This window comes from Aptenodytes forsteri, unplaced genomic scaffold (assembly GCF_000699145.1).
Source record: "Aptenodytes forsteri isolate BGI_AS27 unplaced genomic scaffold, ASM69914v1 Scaffold84, whole genome shotgun sequence".
NCBI classification, from domain to species: Eukaryota; Metazoa; Chordata; class Aves; order Sphenisciformes; family Spheniscidae; genus Aptenodytes; species Aptenodytes forsteri.
The window spans coordinates 897,860-918,215 of NW_008795492.1; the positions used below are offsets into that span (position 1 = coordinate 897,860).

General features: G+C 38.2%; 2 protein-coding genes across 2 annotated transcripts in view; one reads left to right on the top strand and one right to left on the bottom strand.

Annotated features, from left to right (window-relative positions):
* Positions 1-16,580, top strand: part of GPRC5B (G protein-coupled receptor class C group 5 member B) — a 19,851-nt gene extending 3,271 nt beyond the window's left edge. The window contains exons 3-5 of the mRNA XM_009281621.2: positions 5,759-6,772; positions 11,421-11,533; positions 12,940-16,580. Of these exons, the coding sequence (XP_009279896.1) occupies positions 5,767-6,772; positions 11,421-11,533; positions 12,940-12,984 (1,164 nt within the window). The 5' untranslated portion in view covers positions 5,759-5,766 and the 3' untranslated portion in view covers positions 12,985-16,580. The remainder of the gene's footprint in view (positions 1-5,758; positions 6,773-11,420; positions 11,534-12,939) is intronic.
* Positions 16,581-17,349: 769 nt separating this feature from the next.
* The window catches only part of IQCK (IQ motif containing K), a 44,555-nt gene continuing 41,548 nt past the window's right edge, over positions 17,350-20,356 (bottom strand). Inside the window, exon 8 of the mRNA XM_019472670.1 lies at positions 17,350-18,050. Coding sequence (XP_019328215.1) covers positions 17,989-18,050 — 62 coding nt within the window. The 3' untranslated portion in view covers positions 17,350-17,988. The remainder of the gene's footprint in view (positions 18,051-20,356) is intronic.

Below are 20,356 nucleotides of genomic sequence, written 5' to 3' on the forward strand. Positions count from 1 at the left end.
GGGGAGGGAGAGGCTGGAAAAAGAAACCGAAGAGGGAAATGAGCGAAGGGACAAAAGAGAGGAGGCTGGAGCGGGATAGACAGCGTACGGGAGGAGGAGGTTGCAGGCGGATTACGGGGAGACCGGAGAGGAGGCAGCTGCGTACCGGCCTGCGAGGAGGGGGCTGCTCGGCTTCGCACCCGCGCTCGTACGCGGACACGGGGTAGTTGCAGCAAAGCCAGGCACCTTTGCGCTGTTGTCTAGCTCACTTCTCGGCGGGAGCTCAAGGGCAGCGGTGATGGGATCTGGGCCGAGCGGGAAGAGCCTTTCGCTGGCCCCTCGCTGCTGCTGTCTGGTCCCGGGGCCGGTGGGAGCCCCGGCCGGGGCTGTGGGTGCGCAGCGCTGGGTGCAGTGTAGCCCCGCAGAAGGGCTGCGCAGCATTAGCAGTTTTCTCTCTAGTTAATAAAAAGCCCCGTCTCTGTATTACCTCTCCCCAAAGCCAAATAGCGATAGGATTGAGCACTTATGTGAACCCTTTGTTTACACCTGACCTAACGTTTATCCCAAGGCTAACAAGATTTCCTGCGTGCTGAACCTAAACACCTAGGTTGGTTATCATCGCTGTAGTACTGAGTATCTATTTGTTGGTGATACGCTTGCTACTCGCCAGCAGTGAATATCAGTGTTGAGGTGTGCTCTCGCTACATCAGAAGAAATCGGGTGAAGGAAACCCATCTGCCATGAGGCTGTGACATGAACAGAAACAGTCCGAGAGTTAGCAAAGAAAAGAAAAACACTGATTGCTATCATTGATTGCTATCGGTAGTATAATGAACATCAGGCATTAGTCAGAAGTATCCAGGCACAGGCGATATACAGAATCTGACCAAAGGGAATTGTGAGCACCTAGAACATTAGAAAGATAATTTCATATTATATTCAGCATCGCAAAGTATTTCTAAATGAAACCAGTGCTTTTTCTATGTGTCCTTTTCGGAGTAGGGTCTTGTTTTCTGTAACTGTGAGGCTGTACATAGCATGATGCGTGTTATTCTAATGCAGGGGATGTCTAAATCACCGCTGTATTTTTGCATACAAAGCACAAGTGCACTATTAATTATTATTCTGGAAATACATTTCTTGAGTAGTCTGATCTCGGCTTGGCTCTGTTATCAGTCCTGAAGCTCATTTGTCAGATCTGATCAAAAGAAGCTGGCAGAGATCCCATGTTGTGATTAATTTCTCACTCACTAGCATCTCTCCACAACACTTTGTGGTGGGGGCGGTCGTCTTTTGGAAATTGTACAGTGAACCAGTCTTCTGCCTATGTGCGGCAGAACAGGTTACTGTTTGTGCTATTATGCTTTTATTTATTAGATTGTTTTTCTTCTCTGTGATTGGATGCATCTACCTGTATCAGTTGATTAACGTTAGGACTCTAAAAAGGGGAACGGATAACACATCTAACCATGAATAGCCTAACCTTAAATCTTTGCATGGTTACAGATTTATTCTTTATATATTATTCTCCAGCAGCATACAGCAGTATCTTTTTGACCAGATAAGAGATATTTGCAGTCTTTGGCCAGAAGACTTTAGCTATTGAAAGCCTCATTGATTTTCAACTGTGACAACTTTTTGATGACAACTGTGAGATTTTGTTTCTGCTTAGTTGCTTGTAATTGTACTTCATACCCGCTGGGGCAGCCTTGTGTCTGCCATTTCTGTAGTGATTCTACACCTGATAATGTAGGGGACTTCACTCTGTTGAAAACAGTGGAGTTGTTATTGTTGTCATTGAGAGCAGATTTTGGACCAAAAATTGAGGACTGGATTTGCAAGCTGTCCTGCTAATTGTTTGCTGCTTTTGCCTGAAATGTCTAAGGCTTATTGATTCATTTTAAGTGCTCGTGACTGCTCTGGGTTCAGGTATGTTGGCTTAACTACTTGTAAGGAAATATAATTTTGGAGGGGGATCTGGGAACAAACAAAAAAATAAACGTCAAGTTGATTTCCTTCTGTATGAACAGTTCCATTCAACTATGCGGGGGATATATTGATGCCACTTACTATATCTGTGCTGGAATGTTTCTGTGACATTTCTGTATTACTATTGCTGTAGCTCTCTGGTAATAGCAGAAGTGAAGTGCCAGTCAAATAGAGTGTTATTGTTACTATCGTGAGGTTGCATAACTTTGCTAAGAGCTAATCTAGACATAAAGAGGTAAAAATACTATTCCTCTGCAGTTACTGATTTAGGTAACTACTGGGGATAATGTGCAGACAGAATATTCCAGTACAAAATCTCGAGAGACACAGGGCTCTGCCATTCTACCCACAGCACAGGCTTGAGGAAGACACTATTTTAATAAAAAAACCATATTGATATACTTCTTTTTTTCCAAACCAACTTTTCTGACAAAGAGACTTACTGGTTTTCCCTTAAATTTATTGAATCTATGGTTTCATCTAAAGCTGTGGTATTCCCTTGCCAAACTTGTATGTTGTAATGCAATGTTTTTCCTTGTCTGTACACTTGTCTGAGTTCAGTGCTGAGTACCAGTGCTAGAAAGAGGATTTTGGCTGGTATCATCGTGGGGGTTGATTATTAATGTTACCAGTTTTTACCTAGTCGGGCAGAAATACATAGTAAACAGGTTGCAAACATGGCTATATTGATAGTAGTAGTGAGGAAAAGATTCCTTGTTTGGAGATTTCAAGCCCTGCTTGCAAGCTTTGGCGTGGACAGGATCTACTGTTTAGCGAGACTTACTGACATTTGGTAGGAATATAATTTCATGCCAAGAATACCTGTCAGCAGTCCTAGAGATTTCTTGGTCAATACAATAGCTATCTAGGAGGTTTCTAAGAGAAACACTGTTTATTTCCATCAGCTCTCCCAAAAGTAATTTCACAAATGGAAGTAACTTGGGAAAACTACTCCTGAGTTGACCATCTCAGCATTTCTGAATATCTATTTTGTCTGAAGCTTAATTTCCCCTTCCAAAAGAAACTACTTCTCCGTACTCAAAATTCATTAACCCTCCCTTCCCCCCTCCCAAACACTTCCAAATAGGAAGAGGAAACAAATGATGGGCTGACAATATGACTGCTTACCCATGCAGCACAATCTCCATGGAAACAGACTGTCCTAGAATAGCTCAATCACATGAGGGTTACATGACATGAATAAAGTAACCAGAAAACTGGAAAACGTCTTAGAAATGGAGATACTTGCACTTAATTCATTACCCCCCAGGTCTTTGGAGAGTAGCTAATAAACAAAACTAGTATTGAAACCAATTTAGTACACACATATCATAATTTGTAAGTGATAGGATAGTGGAAAATTAACATGATCCTCACTTAAGGGCTGTTTATTGTTTCCAGTTTGGGAGACATTTAGAATGAATTTTGAATAATTTTCCACATGACCTCCTGCTTCTTGAAATCGGTACCAGTGGTTTGCGGTATTGCCGTAGTAGATCCTAGTGGATTTCCTCCCTTTGTATCAGCAGGCACTGACCATTTCACACTTTAGGACATTTTGGATATTCTAAAGAGTAAATGCACTAGTTGAAGTAGGAACCGCCTGTGCATAGAAGGAATTGCAAAATTACCTTCAGAAAGTTTCCTTCTAGTTAATTATGTACTCATAGGGCAAGGAGATTTATTGAGTGTAACCACATTCAATACAAAAATGAATATATTTCACTGATGATTAGTTTTCTGTCTGTAAAGTCAGTGTTTTTAACGTGAGTGTTGTGACAGTCATTGAGAGACCTGTTATACAAATCAGATATAAACAGGTAAATATTCTACCAATTCACCATAAAGTAAATTACAGTTAGGTAGAAAAAAAAATCATTACTCGTTAGCTGCATGTCATTGCATCATTAGAACATTGTAGCCCTTTCAACAGTGTAAGGATACTATAATTTCTATGGGTAGGCAAAGATATCGATTACCCTTTTCCTGTTTGTCCAGTCCCAGATCATGTTATTTGTCACAGCTTCCACTTCTGAGATGAAGTTTTGTAATAAGCTTTTTTGTCTGTTGTATGAATGAAGTCCATAAAGTCATTACGCATTTATATTGGCACATTTGCTGTCTTGGTGCCTCTAATAGGAAACAGCATAATTTCAATCATCTGTCTCCTGGCAGAGGCCGACAACAGGCATTGGTCATAACTCAGTGAAAGGGGAATGAACATTAGTTTGAAGATTGATATCTTCAAGATTTAACTTTGATCATTACAGGACTGTAATGTGCAGGAAGAAAACCCGTAGTTCTCAGCTGTAAGAGATTCTCTACAGTTTCGGACAGTCTATGTAAATAGTTTTTGTATTGGTTATGACTAATCATGTTCAATACAAGAACATTGCACCATTACGTTAAACCATTTTCAACTCATTAACGTTTTTGATGTTTTCATTAAACGCATTTCTGATTTATGAAATATCTTTAGATTGGTAATCATTTGGGGCTGTTTGTTTAACTTACAAAAGAGCTACTGATAGTTTCTCTGCTTCTCGCTTTATATCTTAAACACGTCGCATGAGCTATGTGACTAACAGTATTGCCTGTTTATATGGTGCTTTTCTTCCATATGGTCATACCATACAAATGGAAGTCTTACTCTGAACACTTTCACCTAGGCACGATGATCCTGCTGGAACCTGCGGCACTAACTATGCAAGTGAAGGTTAACAGCGTCAGGTTTCGTATCTGGTGCATGTAGTGTTTACTTCAGACTGCCCTTACACGGCAGCTATTGCTGGGGCAGATTGTTCATTTAAAGGTTACATTTTTAACTATCTCCTTTGCCCTGCTTTGCTTAATAAAAGCAAATGCTATGATACGTATAATCTTAAAGCACCGAACCCCTGTTCTTCCCCAAACTAAGTTGGAATTCGTACAGGCTTTTGGTCCTGATGGTGGAGTGGGATATGTTGTGTTCCTAAAGAGTTTACCATTGTTCACTCTCTGGATTGGGGAAAGTGATGCTCTGTTTTTTGTTGTTTGTTTCCTTTGGATGGCTTTTGACTTGCTAAGAAGCACAATAAGTCATTCATTTTTGATTAGTTGATTGATGACACTGCATGTGTGCACAATTGTTACAGAATATGGGATTTCTCTAGCCAACCATTCCCATTTGCAAATGCAATCTAATACCTGGGCTTTGGAAGAGGATGAAAGGAGTGCATATTATAACTGCCTATTGACTGAGCATGAAAACAACATTTTCCTTTTAAAAAAAAAAAAAAAAAAAAAAAGCACGAGATGTTTATTCCTGGGACTGCTCTATCCTTTAAAAAAAAAGAAGTGGTTTTGACTCTGCCTTTATTCCAGTAGAAAGAACAAGGCCATGAAACAGTCTAATTCTGATACAACTTAGACTTGCCTCAGGCCCAGTGCAATTTACACATACTTTAAGCACCTGAATTTGAACAATAAAGTACTGTAGATAATGTATTATTTTGCAACAGGATACCTAACTTCTTCTGGTTGTATTTTAGGATATTTGCAGGGACAGTGTTTGGAAATGTTGTTTTCAATCTGTGCAAACACAGAAATGAGTCAGTTTGCATTTTGAGTACAACAGGCAAAAGCAGCTTTCTGGGAGGGCAGCAAAGGGGACTGGGGTAGGCTGTGCCAGGTGCAAATCCAGTGCAAAAAACCAGCAACCACGGGCTACTGAAACAAGCTGTGCTTCCAATTGCTGTGAAATCCTCCAAAGTGAACTGTAGCTAAACAAACAAATATTTTGTTGTCTCAGACAGAAAAATGAAAACCTACCCAGCCATTGGTTTCTTCCTCCTCTTCGTGATCAGCTATGGCTCTTCTGAAAACTCAAGTACGTCTAGAGGGTGTGGACTGGATCTTCTCCCTCAGTACGTGTACCTGTGCGACCTGGATGCCATTTGGGGAATAGTTGTGGAGGCAGTTGCGGGGGCAGGTGTGCTGACGACGTTACTGCTGATGCTGATTTTGCTGGTGAGGCTGCCCTTCATCAAGGACAAGGAGAAGAAGAGCCCCCTGGGAATGCACTTCCTCTTTCTTTTTGGGACTCTCGGACTGTTTGGGCTGACGTTTGCTTTCATCATACAAGAAGATGAAACGGTGTGCTCTACCCGAAGATTTCTATGGGGAGTTATCTTTGCTTTGTGCTTCTCGTGCTTGCTAGCTCAAGCCTGGAGACTTCGCAGACTAGTTCGACATGGGAAGAGTCCATCTGGCTGGCATCTAGCTGGTGTGGCAATCTGCCTGATGCTCGTTCAGGTCATTATTGCAACCGAGTGGTTAATACTGACAATTGTCAGAGATAACAAGTTGGCCTGCAGCTATGAACCAATGGATTTTGCTATGGCTTTGATTTATGTTATGTTCCTGATGGTATTTACCATGGGATTTTCTCTTTTCACTCTCTGTGGAAAGTTTAAGAAATGGAAGAAAAATGGAGTATGCCTCATTATAACACTTTTTTTTTCCATTCTGATTTGGGTAGCTTGGATGACTATGTACCTCTTTGGTAACGCTGAGCTAAAGAGAAGAGACAAATGGAGTGATCCCACTCTTGCTATTGCACTGGTGTCCAGTGGTTGGGTGTTTGTTATTTTTCATGCCATCCCAGAGGTCCACTGTACCATCCTTCCATCACAGCAGGAAAACACTCCCAATTATTTTGATACTTCACAGCCAAGGATGCGTGAAACTGCTTTTGAGGAAGATATACAGCTTCCTCGGAGCTACATGGAAAATAAAGCCTTTTCAATGGATGAGCATAATGCAGGTAAGAATTTACTATAGAAGACTATATTTTTCTGTAGTAGCCAAGAAAATCATCTGTATGAGACATTTTTCAGGTGTTCAAAACAAGAGTCATTACAAATAACATATTTTTCACACTACATATTGTTTCCTTTTACAATTTTTATTAAGATATCACCTTGTGGGGGGGAAAATGAAAAAAATGCATAATAGAAAATAAGTCTTTGGTTAAAATAATTCTTCTGCATGTTGTTTTTTCATTGAAAAACTGAACAATTTCAAATGCAAAGCCAATGCTGAAAGCCAAAAAAATGCACAGTGGAAAAAATAGCCTCTATTTTAAAATAGTTTAAATTACATTTTTTGTCATTATCAGTTAACAACATTTAATATGAAATACTTTCCAAAAACCCAAGAAAAAAAATTGTGTTCTATGTTACAAAATGCTCAGCCTCGGGCAGCAAAATAATTATTATTAATTATATATCCATTAAAATGGGATTTAGTGCCACTTTGTGAGACTGTGGGGGAAAAAATGCAAAGTGGCGTATAGACAAGTTCAAAGACAGTCTTTGTTCTGACAGCTTTAACCTCTGAACAGAGTATGCATAGATAGAGGTTTCCAGGTAATGGTGGCTTTCCTTGTCATAGCTGTTTGGTGACACAGAACAATGTGTGGTGACACATCATTAAAATCTGCAATGAAAATGTTTTTGAGCCATTACTGAAAGGGCCAGCAACAACTGTTAGCTTGAGAGATCCAAACCATTGCCGGACGTTTAACCCATATCAGAAAATACACAGGGATGCTTATGTGACCAGAGATGGGAAGCACGAGCCTGATGGTGTTCTGTAGTGCAGGTTGCAGTCTGGTGCTGTCCCACGGTTGGATAAAGGGTTTCATTACTAGTTACACTGCTTTTTATTCACTCAAATGGAGAAGAGGACTTTGGAATCCCAGCCAATAGTTGCCACGTGGCTTTGGCAGCCCGCAAAAGGCGGCTTGGGGCACGTTGTCCAGGCACTTCACCTTCCTATTCATCTTTATCTATCTTTGATTTCCTCTGGGTTTGATGTTTCCTCTGGATATAGACCAGACGTGGAGGAAAACAGTACTCTTCTTTGGCACAATGTCAGGTCAGGAAGGCATTTTTCCTCTAAGTGTTTTAGCAGGAACTTTAAAGGTCTCCTTCTAGTATGGAAGCTTTGAACAGAAAGGAGTTAAGTTCTGTGAGTATATTCCAAGGGCAGTGGTAAAACAAACAAAAAATCGCATGGGTAAAAGAATGGTTGTTTATTACTAATGTTCGAGCAGCAGAGGCAGCTTCACAACAGACTGTAAAAGCACTTTTTTTTTTTTAACTGTCCTCCATCCCCCATTAAATTAATTTCATAGTAAGGCAACTGCACTGGCTTCAGTGGAGCTATTTCTGACTAAGGCAGCTCTAAGAACAAAATTGGATCTTTCACTCTGTATTGTTCCCATTCATGCATACATTTTAAAAAAGAACTGGAAGCTCCTTTTTGATCTAATCATTCAGTGATTAAGTTTTTTAGCGAAATGGATAGACGTATGATAGCCATAAAATCATTATAGTGTCTATTATAATACAATTTATGTTCTGTTTTAATCTATCTGAATCTTACGCAGTACAATACAAAATAGATTTCCTTATCTGATGCCCTTATTAATATTTATCGTAATAAATGCATGTCACTCCTATTCCTATGGCATGTGGGAGAAGGATACATAAATTTTTAATAAATCAAAACAGATTCATTATTCCTTTGCAGCAGTTCTTTAAGTACAGACTTATGACAACAGGGTTTGGAGACAACACTTACTAGTATGGTAGAGACTTGAAGTAAATACAGGTAATAATATTCAAGTCACATATTTCAGCTGCTGAAGTGTTAAATTAAGTCAGATCACTGTACTGATGGTTGTCAGTGGCTAAGCACCTGGAATCTATTAGCAATTGGCTCTCTGTAGGTATGTAGAGAATGTTCTCTTCTTTTATTCATTTAATTAACCTCAATTCAAGAATTCATCATTAAGAGTTTAGAAATTAAAGGAAGGGTACTTTCTTCAATTATACTTAAGAATGATGATTAAGAATATAAGATCTACTAGTTGTAAAATTTTGGAAGCCAGGATAACCAGAAAACACCTCTTAGTTCCCTGACTGTAATATCTGTTGTAGTAAGTAGTTAGCTTTAAATAGAAGACATGCTTGGATAAATATTTTCTATTAATTCTTGTTATCTCTACTAATACTTGTATAAAATAATTTAGTAATTTTGCTCTTTTTTCTTTTTTTTTTTTTTAAGATTTTAACAAGCATTTTAAGAACCTGAGAAACCTTTAAACTGTAGGTTCTAACAAGCATGTTTTCCTCGTTTCTCGCTTTCTTAGCAAAATGTAGCTCCAAGTTACACATAACAACAAGAACTGTTCTATTCCAGGAATATCATTAAGCATTAATAAAGCAAAACTATTTTAAAGTCAATTATTTAAACATCATTTAAACAATATACTGATCTGGGATTTTAATATTCATATGATAGATAAGTTGAAATATCTACTTAAAAGAGTTATTTTCATACCTGTGTCTTGTAAAAATGTTAGTAAAGTATTTAGAAACCCTGGAAAAAGGCAACTTGAACAAGTTCTCAGTGCTCTCTGGAAGTGCAGTGCACACTAGTAGGGCAACTAGTATGGCAGAGAATTTGCCTCATACATGAAAAATCTGGATGTGAAATGTAGAATGCTACAGCTGTCAATAAACCCAAGCCTAAGCAGCTCTGGTACTCACTGAATTTCATTTATGAACTTTTACAAGTTACCCTCAGAGCCAATGCCTAAAAACAAAGTTAACAAAATTTAAAATACATGTTAAAAGGAGACTTTGACATGACATTTGCTCAAATCTTCTTGGCACTATTTTTTTTTACCTATACATACTCTATGCAAGTAGATGTATTTAATAGTAATGGAGAAAGCAGAAAGAAAAATGGTAAATCTGGTATGAGAAAAAAAATCCAAAATGAGTATTTTGACAAGCTTTTTCTGATTCTCATGTTAAAAGAATTTCAGACTTTTTGCAATAGTAGGGAAGGAAAATCTAGCAATATGAAATTGAATTTACTGGCCCTTTAAGATAACTTTGAAATGACCATGGAAATTTTGTGTAAATATTTTGTGTAAATGTATAAATATTTTAATGATAGTATGCATTATAAAGAGATTTTTTTTCTTTATATGTACTAGCAAATACCAGTGTAATCATTTGTGTTTAACACACAATAAGAAGCCAAACTACAAAGAAAGAATACTACTGACCCTGAGATGGTTAAATATAAAATAAAAATTACATAATTCTAGAGTAGGCATTTTCATCTTTTGTTCTCCCAGTGTTCTGCAAAAATATCTAATTTTAAAATATAGAGCAAGTGAGCATCTGTGTGTATCTGAAGTCAACAACTGAGCATTTGCAGGGCTGGATTTCTAAATTTCTGTGCTAAATCAATAGTGTTCATCTCTGTGCACAACTCCCAAAGAGAGGAGTAGCAGTGGATAGAGGACAGCATATGGCAGTAGGATCCATTGAAATCTTGTTCCACACAGTGCAACTGTATTAAATCCTGGCTTCATTAAAGTCTATGCTGAAATTCTTGTAAACTTCAGCTCATTCAGGATTTCAGGCAGAGAGTGTAGAATTGTAATTTTAATTAAATCTAAGAGAAATTAAGAAGATACTAAGAAAATATCAGCTCACAGATGAGTATTGCCCGTTTTAACCACGCAAGTCGCATGGATAAATGAGCTCTGTTCCCTGGCCACATCTGAATTCAGTGAAGCCGTTATTTACCCCCGAAGTAAAAAGAGAGTTTGTATGTGCCAGTCCCTGGACTGGCTCAGAGAGAAAGAAGCATATCCTTAACTATGCATCTCTCATTCACAATATACATCTTGAATACCAACTTGTGCTAAAATTAATGGAGAGACAGACGTATTTCTGGTATAAACATTCAGAAGGACAATCAGTATCTTCTCTTTTGCTTCAGTCATTTGCCATGTTTAAGCTATTTGAAAGCAATATTTACTTCATATTTCTAGTTTCTCAGAGTAAATATAATCTGAAACATCTGGAAAATCCTTATATGCTAGTCATGCTGAAGTAATGCTCAGGGGGGTTGTGAGCATGCTTTACTGGCTCGAGCAATGTTTTGGATCCCTGTCCTCTGAATTTGATAGAAGGCAAAATGTAATATCATTTTACTTAACCCCACAGTATCCAGACCAATACAGTAAGCACTTTGCAAACTACATTGTGCAAGATACATCAAAGGTTTGATGATTGAAAACATTCAGCTCCTATTGAAATGAGACTAAGTAAATTTCAAAAATTTGGTTCCAATAAATTTTTTCCCATTCCACAGCAAACAGTTAATTTTATGTAAAACTGATTCTTCTGAGATCCATCCCCAAGTATGTAAGAAAAACTGCTGTTCAAAAGCAATGTGAAAACTGGTATGGCAGCACGAAAGTTAAAATCAATGGCAAAGTTCCCAATAACTAAACTGGAAGCAAGGTACTTTTATGATTTCAAAGGAGATGCACAGCATTAATTGTGTTCCTAAGAACAATCTCTCTTTTCTAAACACAGCGCTAAGAACGGCAGGATTTCGAAACGGCAGTTTGGGAAGCCGACCTAGTGCTCCTTTTAGAAGCAATGTTTATCAGCCAACTGAGATGGCAGTTGTGCTAAATGGTGGGACTGTAAGTATCAAAATGTGATGATTTAAGAAATCTTTGATATGCACTGATATAATTGAAAACCCTGCTTTTAGCTTATTCACAGCAGGAGGGAAAGCTATAAATGAAAATTCGGGCAGCAAGTATGCATGTAATGCTTCCCTTCCCTCTAGAAAAGATGTAATTACAAAGTATTTTGCATTTCTTTACTTGGCCGTTCACATTATGCAGCGTAGCTTGAGTGAACCAAGTTCTTTGGTGAGACTACATATTCAATGGCCCTTTCAAATTAAATTTGTGTTAAGGTATTTAACATAACTATTAAGCAACACAACTTCTAACCTGATTTTTTTCAAGATGATGTGAGTCACACAAATGTTTGCAGGCCAGTATGTTACTTTAAATAAGAATCATTGTTGCAGATATGTCACATATCTTCCATTTTCTTGTAAAATGTATGTAATTCTTTGTAAGTAAGTTACAGATGTGTACGTCTCTGGGAAAGGGATTCATAAAAGAGGAATATAGAATATTTTAATGTTAATAGCATTGAGTCTTCTTTCTTAGACAATAGTTTGGCATGCCATTCTTTGATAGACCTGTTTTTCTGCAGCCTGGTTGTTGTAAGAATGGCTTGGTGATCTGATGCCAAACAGACTTTCTAAATGTTTTTCACATGATGTGTAATTTGCACTTGAAGACATTTCATATAGCAGGCATACTGTTGAAAAAGAAGAATTTTCATCCCCATATTTTTCATGCATACCTACATGCTTCTTAAAAATCTACCCATGAGCCAGTTTATACTCATGTGAGTTGGGTTTTATTTATTTTGAATCATGAGCTGATTCCATAACTCAACCTTTGCATTTAAAACCAAATAACATGAACTGATTGCAGGTCTCTTTTTGTTTTTAAATAAGTAAAGTTTTGGTTGATTTTAGTGAACAAGAGGGACTAGATACAAGGATTCTCCCGTGTGGGTGAGACAGTGGGAAACATATCAACTTGAATAAAATGAAAAAGCTCGTGCTTTGCTGTCAGTAATGAATAGCATCCTTCTGATGTTTGGACTCATCTATGCCTATGTTTTCTGATACCAGAATATGCAGCTCAGGGAAAAGGCAGCTTAAAGATGAGAAGCTAGAGAATTTGTTTTGGGGTTTTTTTTGTTTGTTTGTTTTGCTTTGTTTTGAGGTGGATACAAAGCTTAATGGAGAACATCAGATAGTAAAATGAGAGATTAATGTGTATATACAGTCATGGTTTTTACAGAGGTAAATGCACTGTATGGGTGGAAGATGAGTTTCTTTGTATCACTTTGCTCTGGAACTACTGTCTGGAAAGCTGCCATGTACATGTAGCATGATAACACTGATTTTTGAACAGACTAGATCTCTCAGTTATGGGTTTGTTATCCTTATTTCCAGATACCAACTGCTCCGCCAAGTTACACTGGACGACACCTCTGGTGAAAGGCTGTAGGCTGTAGAGAATAAGAATCCTTGTTGCAGATGTTGTCCCCTGGCAGTGTGTCTTTGAGGGAGGAATCCATAACAGTACCAGAACAAAGCAACAAAACATCCAGGAGCTTTCGAAATCCTACAGAGGATTTTGCCTAAATGTGAACACCATTGAACTGATAAGATAATTGCAAAAACAAAATTGTAAAACTGAAGCTGAATCTAATTTAAAATAGAAGTAGGCACACCTTAAATTTGAAGAGGGGGATATTGTATTCTGAAATGTAAGATATTCTCTTGTCTGTAACTAGTGTGCAAGGCAAGCCTGTTTTTGTTGGTTGCCAGTTGCTTGCAAAATACCCTCCTCTCACCTAAACTTAATTCATGTTGCCACAAGAGATTGCCACTACAGTGTGAAAACATGCAGGATTTCTTTCCATTTTGCTCCTTTTCCCTTCATTTCAAACGTCATGAAAGGTACCTTGTTTGCTTCATTAGCTGTACTGTACAGTCACATAGCATCACGCGTAGTCAAGCATTGTCACTCAGTGGCAACTAAATTACCATTACACTGTAGGCTGATACTCTTCTCCTTAAAAAGCTGGTGTAGGAAATGCAGTTCTGGAGGGATGCAAGGTCTATGCATGTTTCATGTGAGTTATGGAGCTTCTTGAGGCAGAGGGGAAAAGCGTAGGTCCAGCACAGAGGCAGCTCTCCTCGGCCGCGTGGTATCAATTCCCCATTATTCCAGCCTCAACCCTGTGCGCGAGCAAAGAGCCGCGTGCTCTCACATCTCCTACAGACAAAGCCATTAAGTGAAACTTTGGAGGGATATACTTTTGCAAAGACTTAGCTGGGGAGAGAACATGACTCGAGTTTGGCAGAAGGAGTTCGTTGTGACGGTGGATTAAAGGCGGCCCACTGTACTGCCCGAGCCAGCCTGTTCTGTTGGGCTGATCTTGGCAAGCAGGAAAGCGGTGGCCGCCGGGAAGTACTGACCACCTTTCAGGAGAAACTCAGCAGTAGATAGGGTCAAGACCTCCCTTTCTAATCCCTGTTCATGTGAGTAGTCCCCTTGACTGCAGTTGTTTGTGCATTTAAATGTGGTTGTGCATTTTAGTGCCTAGCTAGTAGAATCTCCGTGCTGGAGGTGGTTTGTTGTTGTTTCTGTTTTTTTTAAGGTGGTTTCTTCCCTACTCCTCCCCCTCCCCTCCACTCTTTTGTGTCGATATAAGGCAGACTTTCTCAAAGCTTTTTATCTTTGTTTTCTCCAGGTTATTTAAAAGGTTCCCATTGCCCATTGTTTGTGCCATGGTTTTTCATTATGTTTAAGCAATCATTCCTTTATTTAACATCTAATACATATCGGACATTGAAAACATCATTGTATCCTCACTGTTTGGCCAATGTTAATCTTAGCTTTCCTCGATACTAAAACCTAATTGTTTTTACTTGAGGGCATAGGAAACGTATAACAATTAAACTTTGCATATGCTGTAATAAAAATATATATTTTCAAACTAAAAAAATATAATGTACAAATAACTGAATAGCTTAGTAGCTTCACAGAAGGAAGTTACTTGCTGTATACTGCAAAAGAAAGACAAGCTTTTTATTTTTCAAGAGTCTTCCTGATTCTTCATGTACCTCCATTTCTACTGAATTAGGAACCTAGTCCTGCAGACTTGTACTCCCACGAGTAGTCCCATCGACACCAGTAGGCCTACGTACAGGTACAGAGGCTGCAAGACCAGTCCCTAAGTGTTGCACACAGATATATATGTGTATATCTATATATGGAAAAAATATATATTGCCATTCTTGCCATGATCATCTTATGGGGTTTTATTTCAAAGCCCTTCTCTTCCAGAAGCAATGTTTTCTTGTCATGCATGAGTAAAGGAATATATTGGCTCCCCCCTGCCCTTCCCTCCTCGAGGCAAAGGAAGCATGTGCTTGTTTTAGGGATTGCTTATTTTATTTTGTAAGTAACTAGATGGCCTTAGTAACCAAGTAGGGAAGGGGTGGATATTGCATGCTATCCAGTGACTTAGAAATACATTTTGCTTGTTTTAAGCAAAGCTTTGATCAAATAAGATAGTATTTAAGATAAAGATAGGTACCCAGAAGATGCATCATTGGAACAACAAAAAACCTATTACCATCACTTGCCTGCAGAATTTTGGGTTTAAAAACCAGTTTAAAAAAAACCCTCATAAAACTCTATTGTAAAAACATATAAGATGACCATGGCATAAATGGTAGGACAGCTTTCTTTTAAAAAGTTTATCATGCTACAACCAAGATTTATGAATTATAATACACATTTTACAGACCTTGGACAAAATCTGTACAAGATATAGTTATATTAAGAAACATTTTTTTCTTTTTCTAGATGTGACTGAATTGGTAAATAGAGTTCCCAATCCTGCTCCTGATGAAGTTGTTTGGAATTTGAGGCCTTATGCAAAGATATGGCCAGATCCTACAAACTATTCACGTGACTAGTCTCATTGGGTTAGTCACGTGGACTATTCACAAAACTGCAAATTAGCAGGATTGGGTTTAATTTGTGGTGGTGAAGGTGTGGCAATAGATTAGGAGGGTCTTTATTTCCCAACTTTATACAATTAGAAATAAGCAACTTTTTTTTGTAAGTCACTAGTCTGTGATGTAAAATGCCCCAAATAAAACTGTAATTGAAGAAAGGCACCTTTATGTTAACTTGTATTTTTGTTACAATAAACAAATCGTTTACTTTTGCCTTTTATGAAAGTTATCTAGAATGTAGAGCATCTGTGAACAACATAGTAAGTAAGTAAGCACAAGCCTTTTGCAGTTCAGTTAATTATAATTAGCTTTTATACTATAAAAGCTACTATGTTGTCCCTTGTTGTCCCTTGACGGTTATGTGCTCATGGTGTTTCCATGCAGAAAAATGAAATCGTGAAGCATCTGAAAAAACTGTTACTGAAACAAGATTTATAATAACTGGCTTTTGATCAATGACTGGAAAAAAGTTCAAAGCCATACTTTACAGATCCTGTCCTGCTTTCAGATTAGTTGAGGGCGCCTGACACTTGCCAGAAAATATGTAGCATCTTCAGAAGAACACTCTCAATACATACAGTTGTTTCTATAAACAAGGTACATGAAATACTACAGAACTAGATGTTTCTGTTTTTAGTCTAAACACAGGCATCTTGGTTGGCTTGCTTTGAGCTTGATGCCTTGGGTCTAACCAAAGGCCATGCAAAAGGGAGCATTGTAGCTTTTATAATAAAACAATTGGACTATTCTACCAACTTACAGGATTACAAAGCAGGTGCTTTTTATTAATTGATGAGAGCTAAAGCTCATTTTTGATAGATAATATATATTTATTAAATGTATTAATGTGTGTTTTATAATGTACCCTTTTTTCCGCTGACTGTTGCATACTGGTATCTTATTAAGTACATCTTTAAAGGATTTTCAAGACAATCAATGTGTACCATGATGACTGTACATAAGTATACAAAACTACAAAGGTTGTAAAGCATGGGCAAATGTTTTATTTTCAAAATGCTGTTCTTAACGAGAATAAAGGCTTTACTATTTACTTACAATGTTTGTGTTAACTTGGTGTTAAAATCCACCTAAAATTTTTCCATTACAGTAAACTACTGGTGCTACAGACAGCATTGTCCTGTGGTGATACCAATTCTGCAATATAAGCTAAGTTAAACTAAAGGAAACTGGCTCCTAGTGGCTAGGGCCACATTGTTCCACCTTTGGCCACATTCCCACATTTACCCTTAGCTCTGGCACCTCTCAAACCCACGGTGAGCCAGTCAAGTAGTTGAGCAGCCAAACTTTTAACGCTACAAGTGGTTTTATTTTTTTTTTCCAGTTGGCTCAGCAGTTTCCTGTACTGGCTTAATTGCTAGTGCTTGTGAAAAGGAGGGGATAGGATCATATGGCTGGGGTTGAAGAATGCAGGTTGAGAGTTTTTTCTTCAAATGGTTTGATTTTCCTGATCTGATGCAACAATCAGCATCACCAACCAGGAAAAAAGTGAGGGGTGGGTATTGGTATAACAGTGAAGACAAAGTCTGTGTAAGTGATGGAAGAAATCCACGTTGAACCACAGCAAGAACTAGAGGGTATCTGTGTTTTATCACACTTTCATTCAAAACAACTAGACCTTTGTTTGACTTGTATGGAATTAGTAGTAGAACTGCAAATATCTTCTCTAATTGTGAAATTATAAAGGCCTAAATAGGACTATGCTTGACAAGACTGAGTTAAAAAAACGAGGGTTCCTTAGCAGGGGGCCCAATCTGATTTTTATTCTGCTTAACGAGGGTTCCTTAGTAGGGGGCCCAATCTGATTTTTATTCTGCTTGCACCTTGTGTAAGTAAGTACACATACACAAGATTGCTGAAAATGCTATCACTGTGATCTTCATTTTACACTTTCTCAGCACATGGGCTACATGGTAACAAAAGGGCCTTTGACTTTTTTCCCCTGCAGAAACGCAGAGCAACCCTAGCTCTCATTGCTTTCATTTGGAATTGCAGAGGCACAGTGTTTCTGAAAATTAGACTGTTATGAACAGAGCCTGGATTTGTGTAAATTGTCACAGCTTTGCAGAAGTCAGTGAAGCTCTCCAGTTTATACTAAAGGGAGATTTTTGCCTTAGTTTTAACACCTGCCTACATGAGGGTGTAACCCCATTAATCTCATCCAGAGTTTTGTTCCTGTCAGAAAAGCTTGCAAGTGAGCATTCAGGAACACAAGATAAACACAGACTCAAATTTTTTGGTTAAATGTGCACAATTCCATCTGTTTTAACAGAATTGTGCTCACTTACTTACACTAGGACTGAATTTTGTCTTGGCATGCTAGGTCCTTACATAATCTCCGTTTGATGTACAACACCTCACATGTAAAACTGTAATGCTAAGAGTGTTTCTAAATCAGTACCACAAAGTTTAGTCCATGAGCTCTGTTTTGTGATATTGGTGAGAAAACTAAAATCGAGATGTTGAATGATTTTGTGTATGTTCTTCTGAGTCTTCCGCTTTGCTTCCCACTGCAACCATACAAAATAAAACATTAAATACTTAACTTTCCAAAACATCCACAGAAACAACAAAAAAGTAAACATCCATACTTCCACAGCAAATACTCTCTTGTTCAGTAAATAAATAAAAAAAATCCCCACCCAACCCAAAAGACCTATTTCTTCGATGCATGGCATTTTTTTGACACAGCTTCAGCACTCAGCTACTTGCACACAGTTCTCAGTGCCGTCTGTGGGAGTTGTGCGTGTGTAGCTGAGGGCAGAGTTGTTTGCTAGTAAGAAGTTATTGGATTGTTCAAAAAGAATGAAAGCAGCTCTTTGAGGTTTTTGCTTTGAAGAATTTTCAATTAAAAGTCAGTGATGAAGTCATACAGTTCACCTAGTATATAAATATATTTTTGTCATTTAGGACAACAAGCAAGGTCAATAAAGAATACTTTTTCTGTGTCTCAGTGGAAAGAAGAATGTTATCCATGTGATTGCAAAGGGTCTGCCAAATGGGAAAAATCAGTCAAACAAAGAGCACAGGGTTGCTTGCTGGAGTAAACAATTCTAAATGAACAAAAGCTCTACATAAAAGTAAAATGTCCCACCCCCCCTAGTGAAAGCTGTTTTCAAAGCTCTGTATTCTTTCAGAGTGCTGTAATACAGATTAACCTAATGTTTTTCTTCTGCTGATACAACAGTCTGGTTCCACAGTCTACTTCTGTGATTTCAGCTGTCATATTCTATTCTTAATATTTTAATATTTTACAAACTGCCTTTTAACTTATAAAGATAAAAATCTGTTTTTCTACTCCCTACACTTCAGAAGATGCATCTGTACTGTACATCTTTCACATCAAGCAAGTTTGTTGGATGATTTATATATAAAAGTTACGCTATAGGTAAAGAAGGCCAAATAAGCTCAAAAAATTCCCTTTTGTACATACAGTTTCAGGAGAGCCTAGTTACCCTTCCAAGGCATGCAACTGAAAACCAGCAAACAAAATCCTCTTGGTACGTACCCAGAATACCAGGCTGCAACAGGCCCATGTGCTAATTTAAGGTGCTCAGTGTACTACCAACCTGGAAGATCTCAGCTCATAGAAACATACAGGAAAAGTGATGTATGATGATGAGGAACACAGACAATACCTTAGAAACCCAAAATATGACTGCAGTGGTAGGATATGCCCTACGTTCTACAATGGTCAAGGCAGTACGTGCCCAGTGCCTTGCTGGCACAAGACCCTTCTGGATTTTAGGGCTTTTGTTTGTACAGCTGGTAAGGAGAAAAATCAGAGTGGATTAAATATCCCATGTGACTATGAATGTCCCATATACAAAATACTAACTATTGCATTGAATTTTATCTAATATGCCTTGATGTGATGAGGCTGGCCTTTGCAAATATTTCATAAAAACTGCGACAAGTTCAAAAACCCCACGGCTCTCACACACTGTTTCACATTAAAATGATCAGGTGTTTTAGGTAGCTGCTAGCAGTGCTTTTAGTCAGGAGCGTCCATGTCTTATCATAACCTGTGTTACTTAAGCATAACAATTTCAAATCACATCACTCTAACCAGGAAGCACAGGTTGTCAGCATGAATCTGGATTTCAGGCAGTTATTTAAATAGTTTTCGACATATACTTGCTTCCTATGCAGACAGAAAAGTAAGATGTCCTCAGGATTCAGAGAAGCTGGAAAGATGGGGAAAGAAGCTGCCTGGCTAAGTCTTTTCACTAGAAATTTCCATTGGAAAAATATATTTTTCAGGCTGTGACACCTCAAACTGAACTAACTTGCTTAAAATATTTTGAAATGCCTAAGGAAGATGTTTAGTTTGTATATTAGCATAGCTCCCATGAAGTTTAGAACAACTTATGCTAGCTGATAATCCAGCCCATTTCTTTCAGACAACACATATCTAAAAGCGATGAATAGTGTAAATGTCAGTATGAACAACTAGCTTACAACCATGCCATTCATATGTTGAATTTTAACCATTTCAGTCTTAGGAGTCCTATCATTCATTCAACAGAGGAAGAGAAAGACCCATTTCTATTTTCAGTTGCATTTAAAAAAAATAATAAAAGTTGAACTTTAACAGCACAGTTCCCATTTTATCCCTCTATGTCCCTAGTCACTGTGTGCAGTTATGCTGGCAGATTCCTACTGTTGCAGAACTGTGATTCTACTGCAATGGAGACCATCTCTTTTTCTTTACAGAGATTTCCTGCATGCTGAGGAAAGGCGCATGGACATAACCGGGCAGAACAAACCGCCCGAGGATGCCAGTTACGTAGTGGCGACTGCAGCTATGCACTGC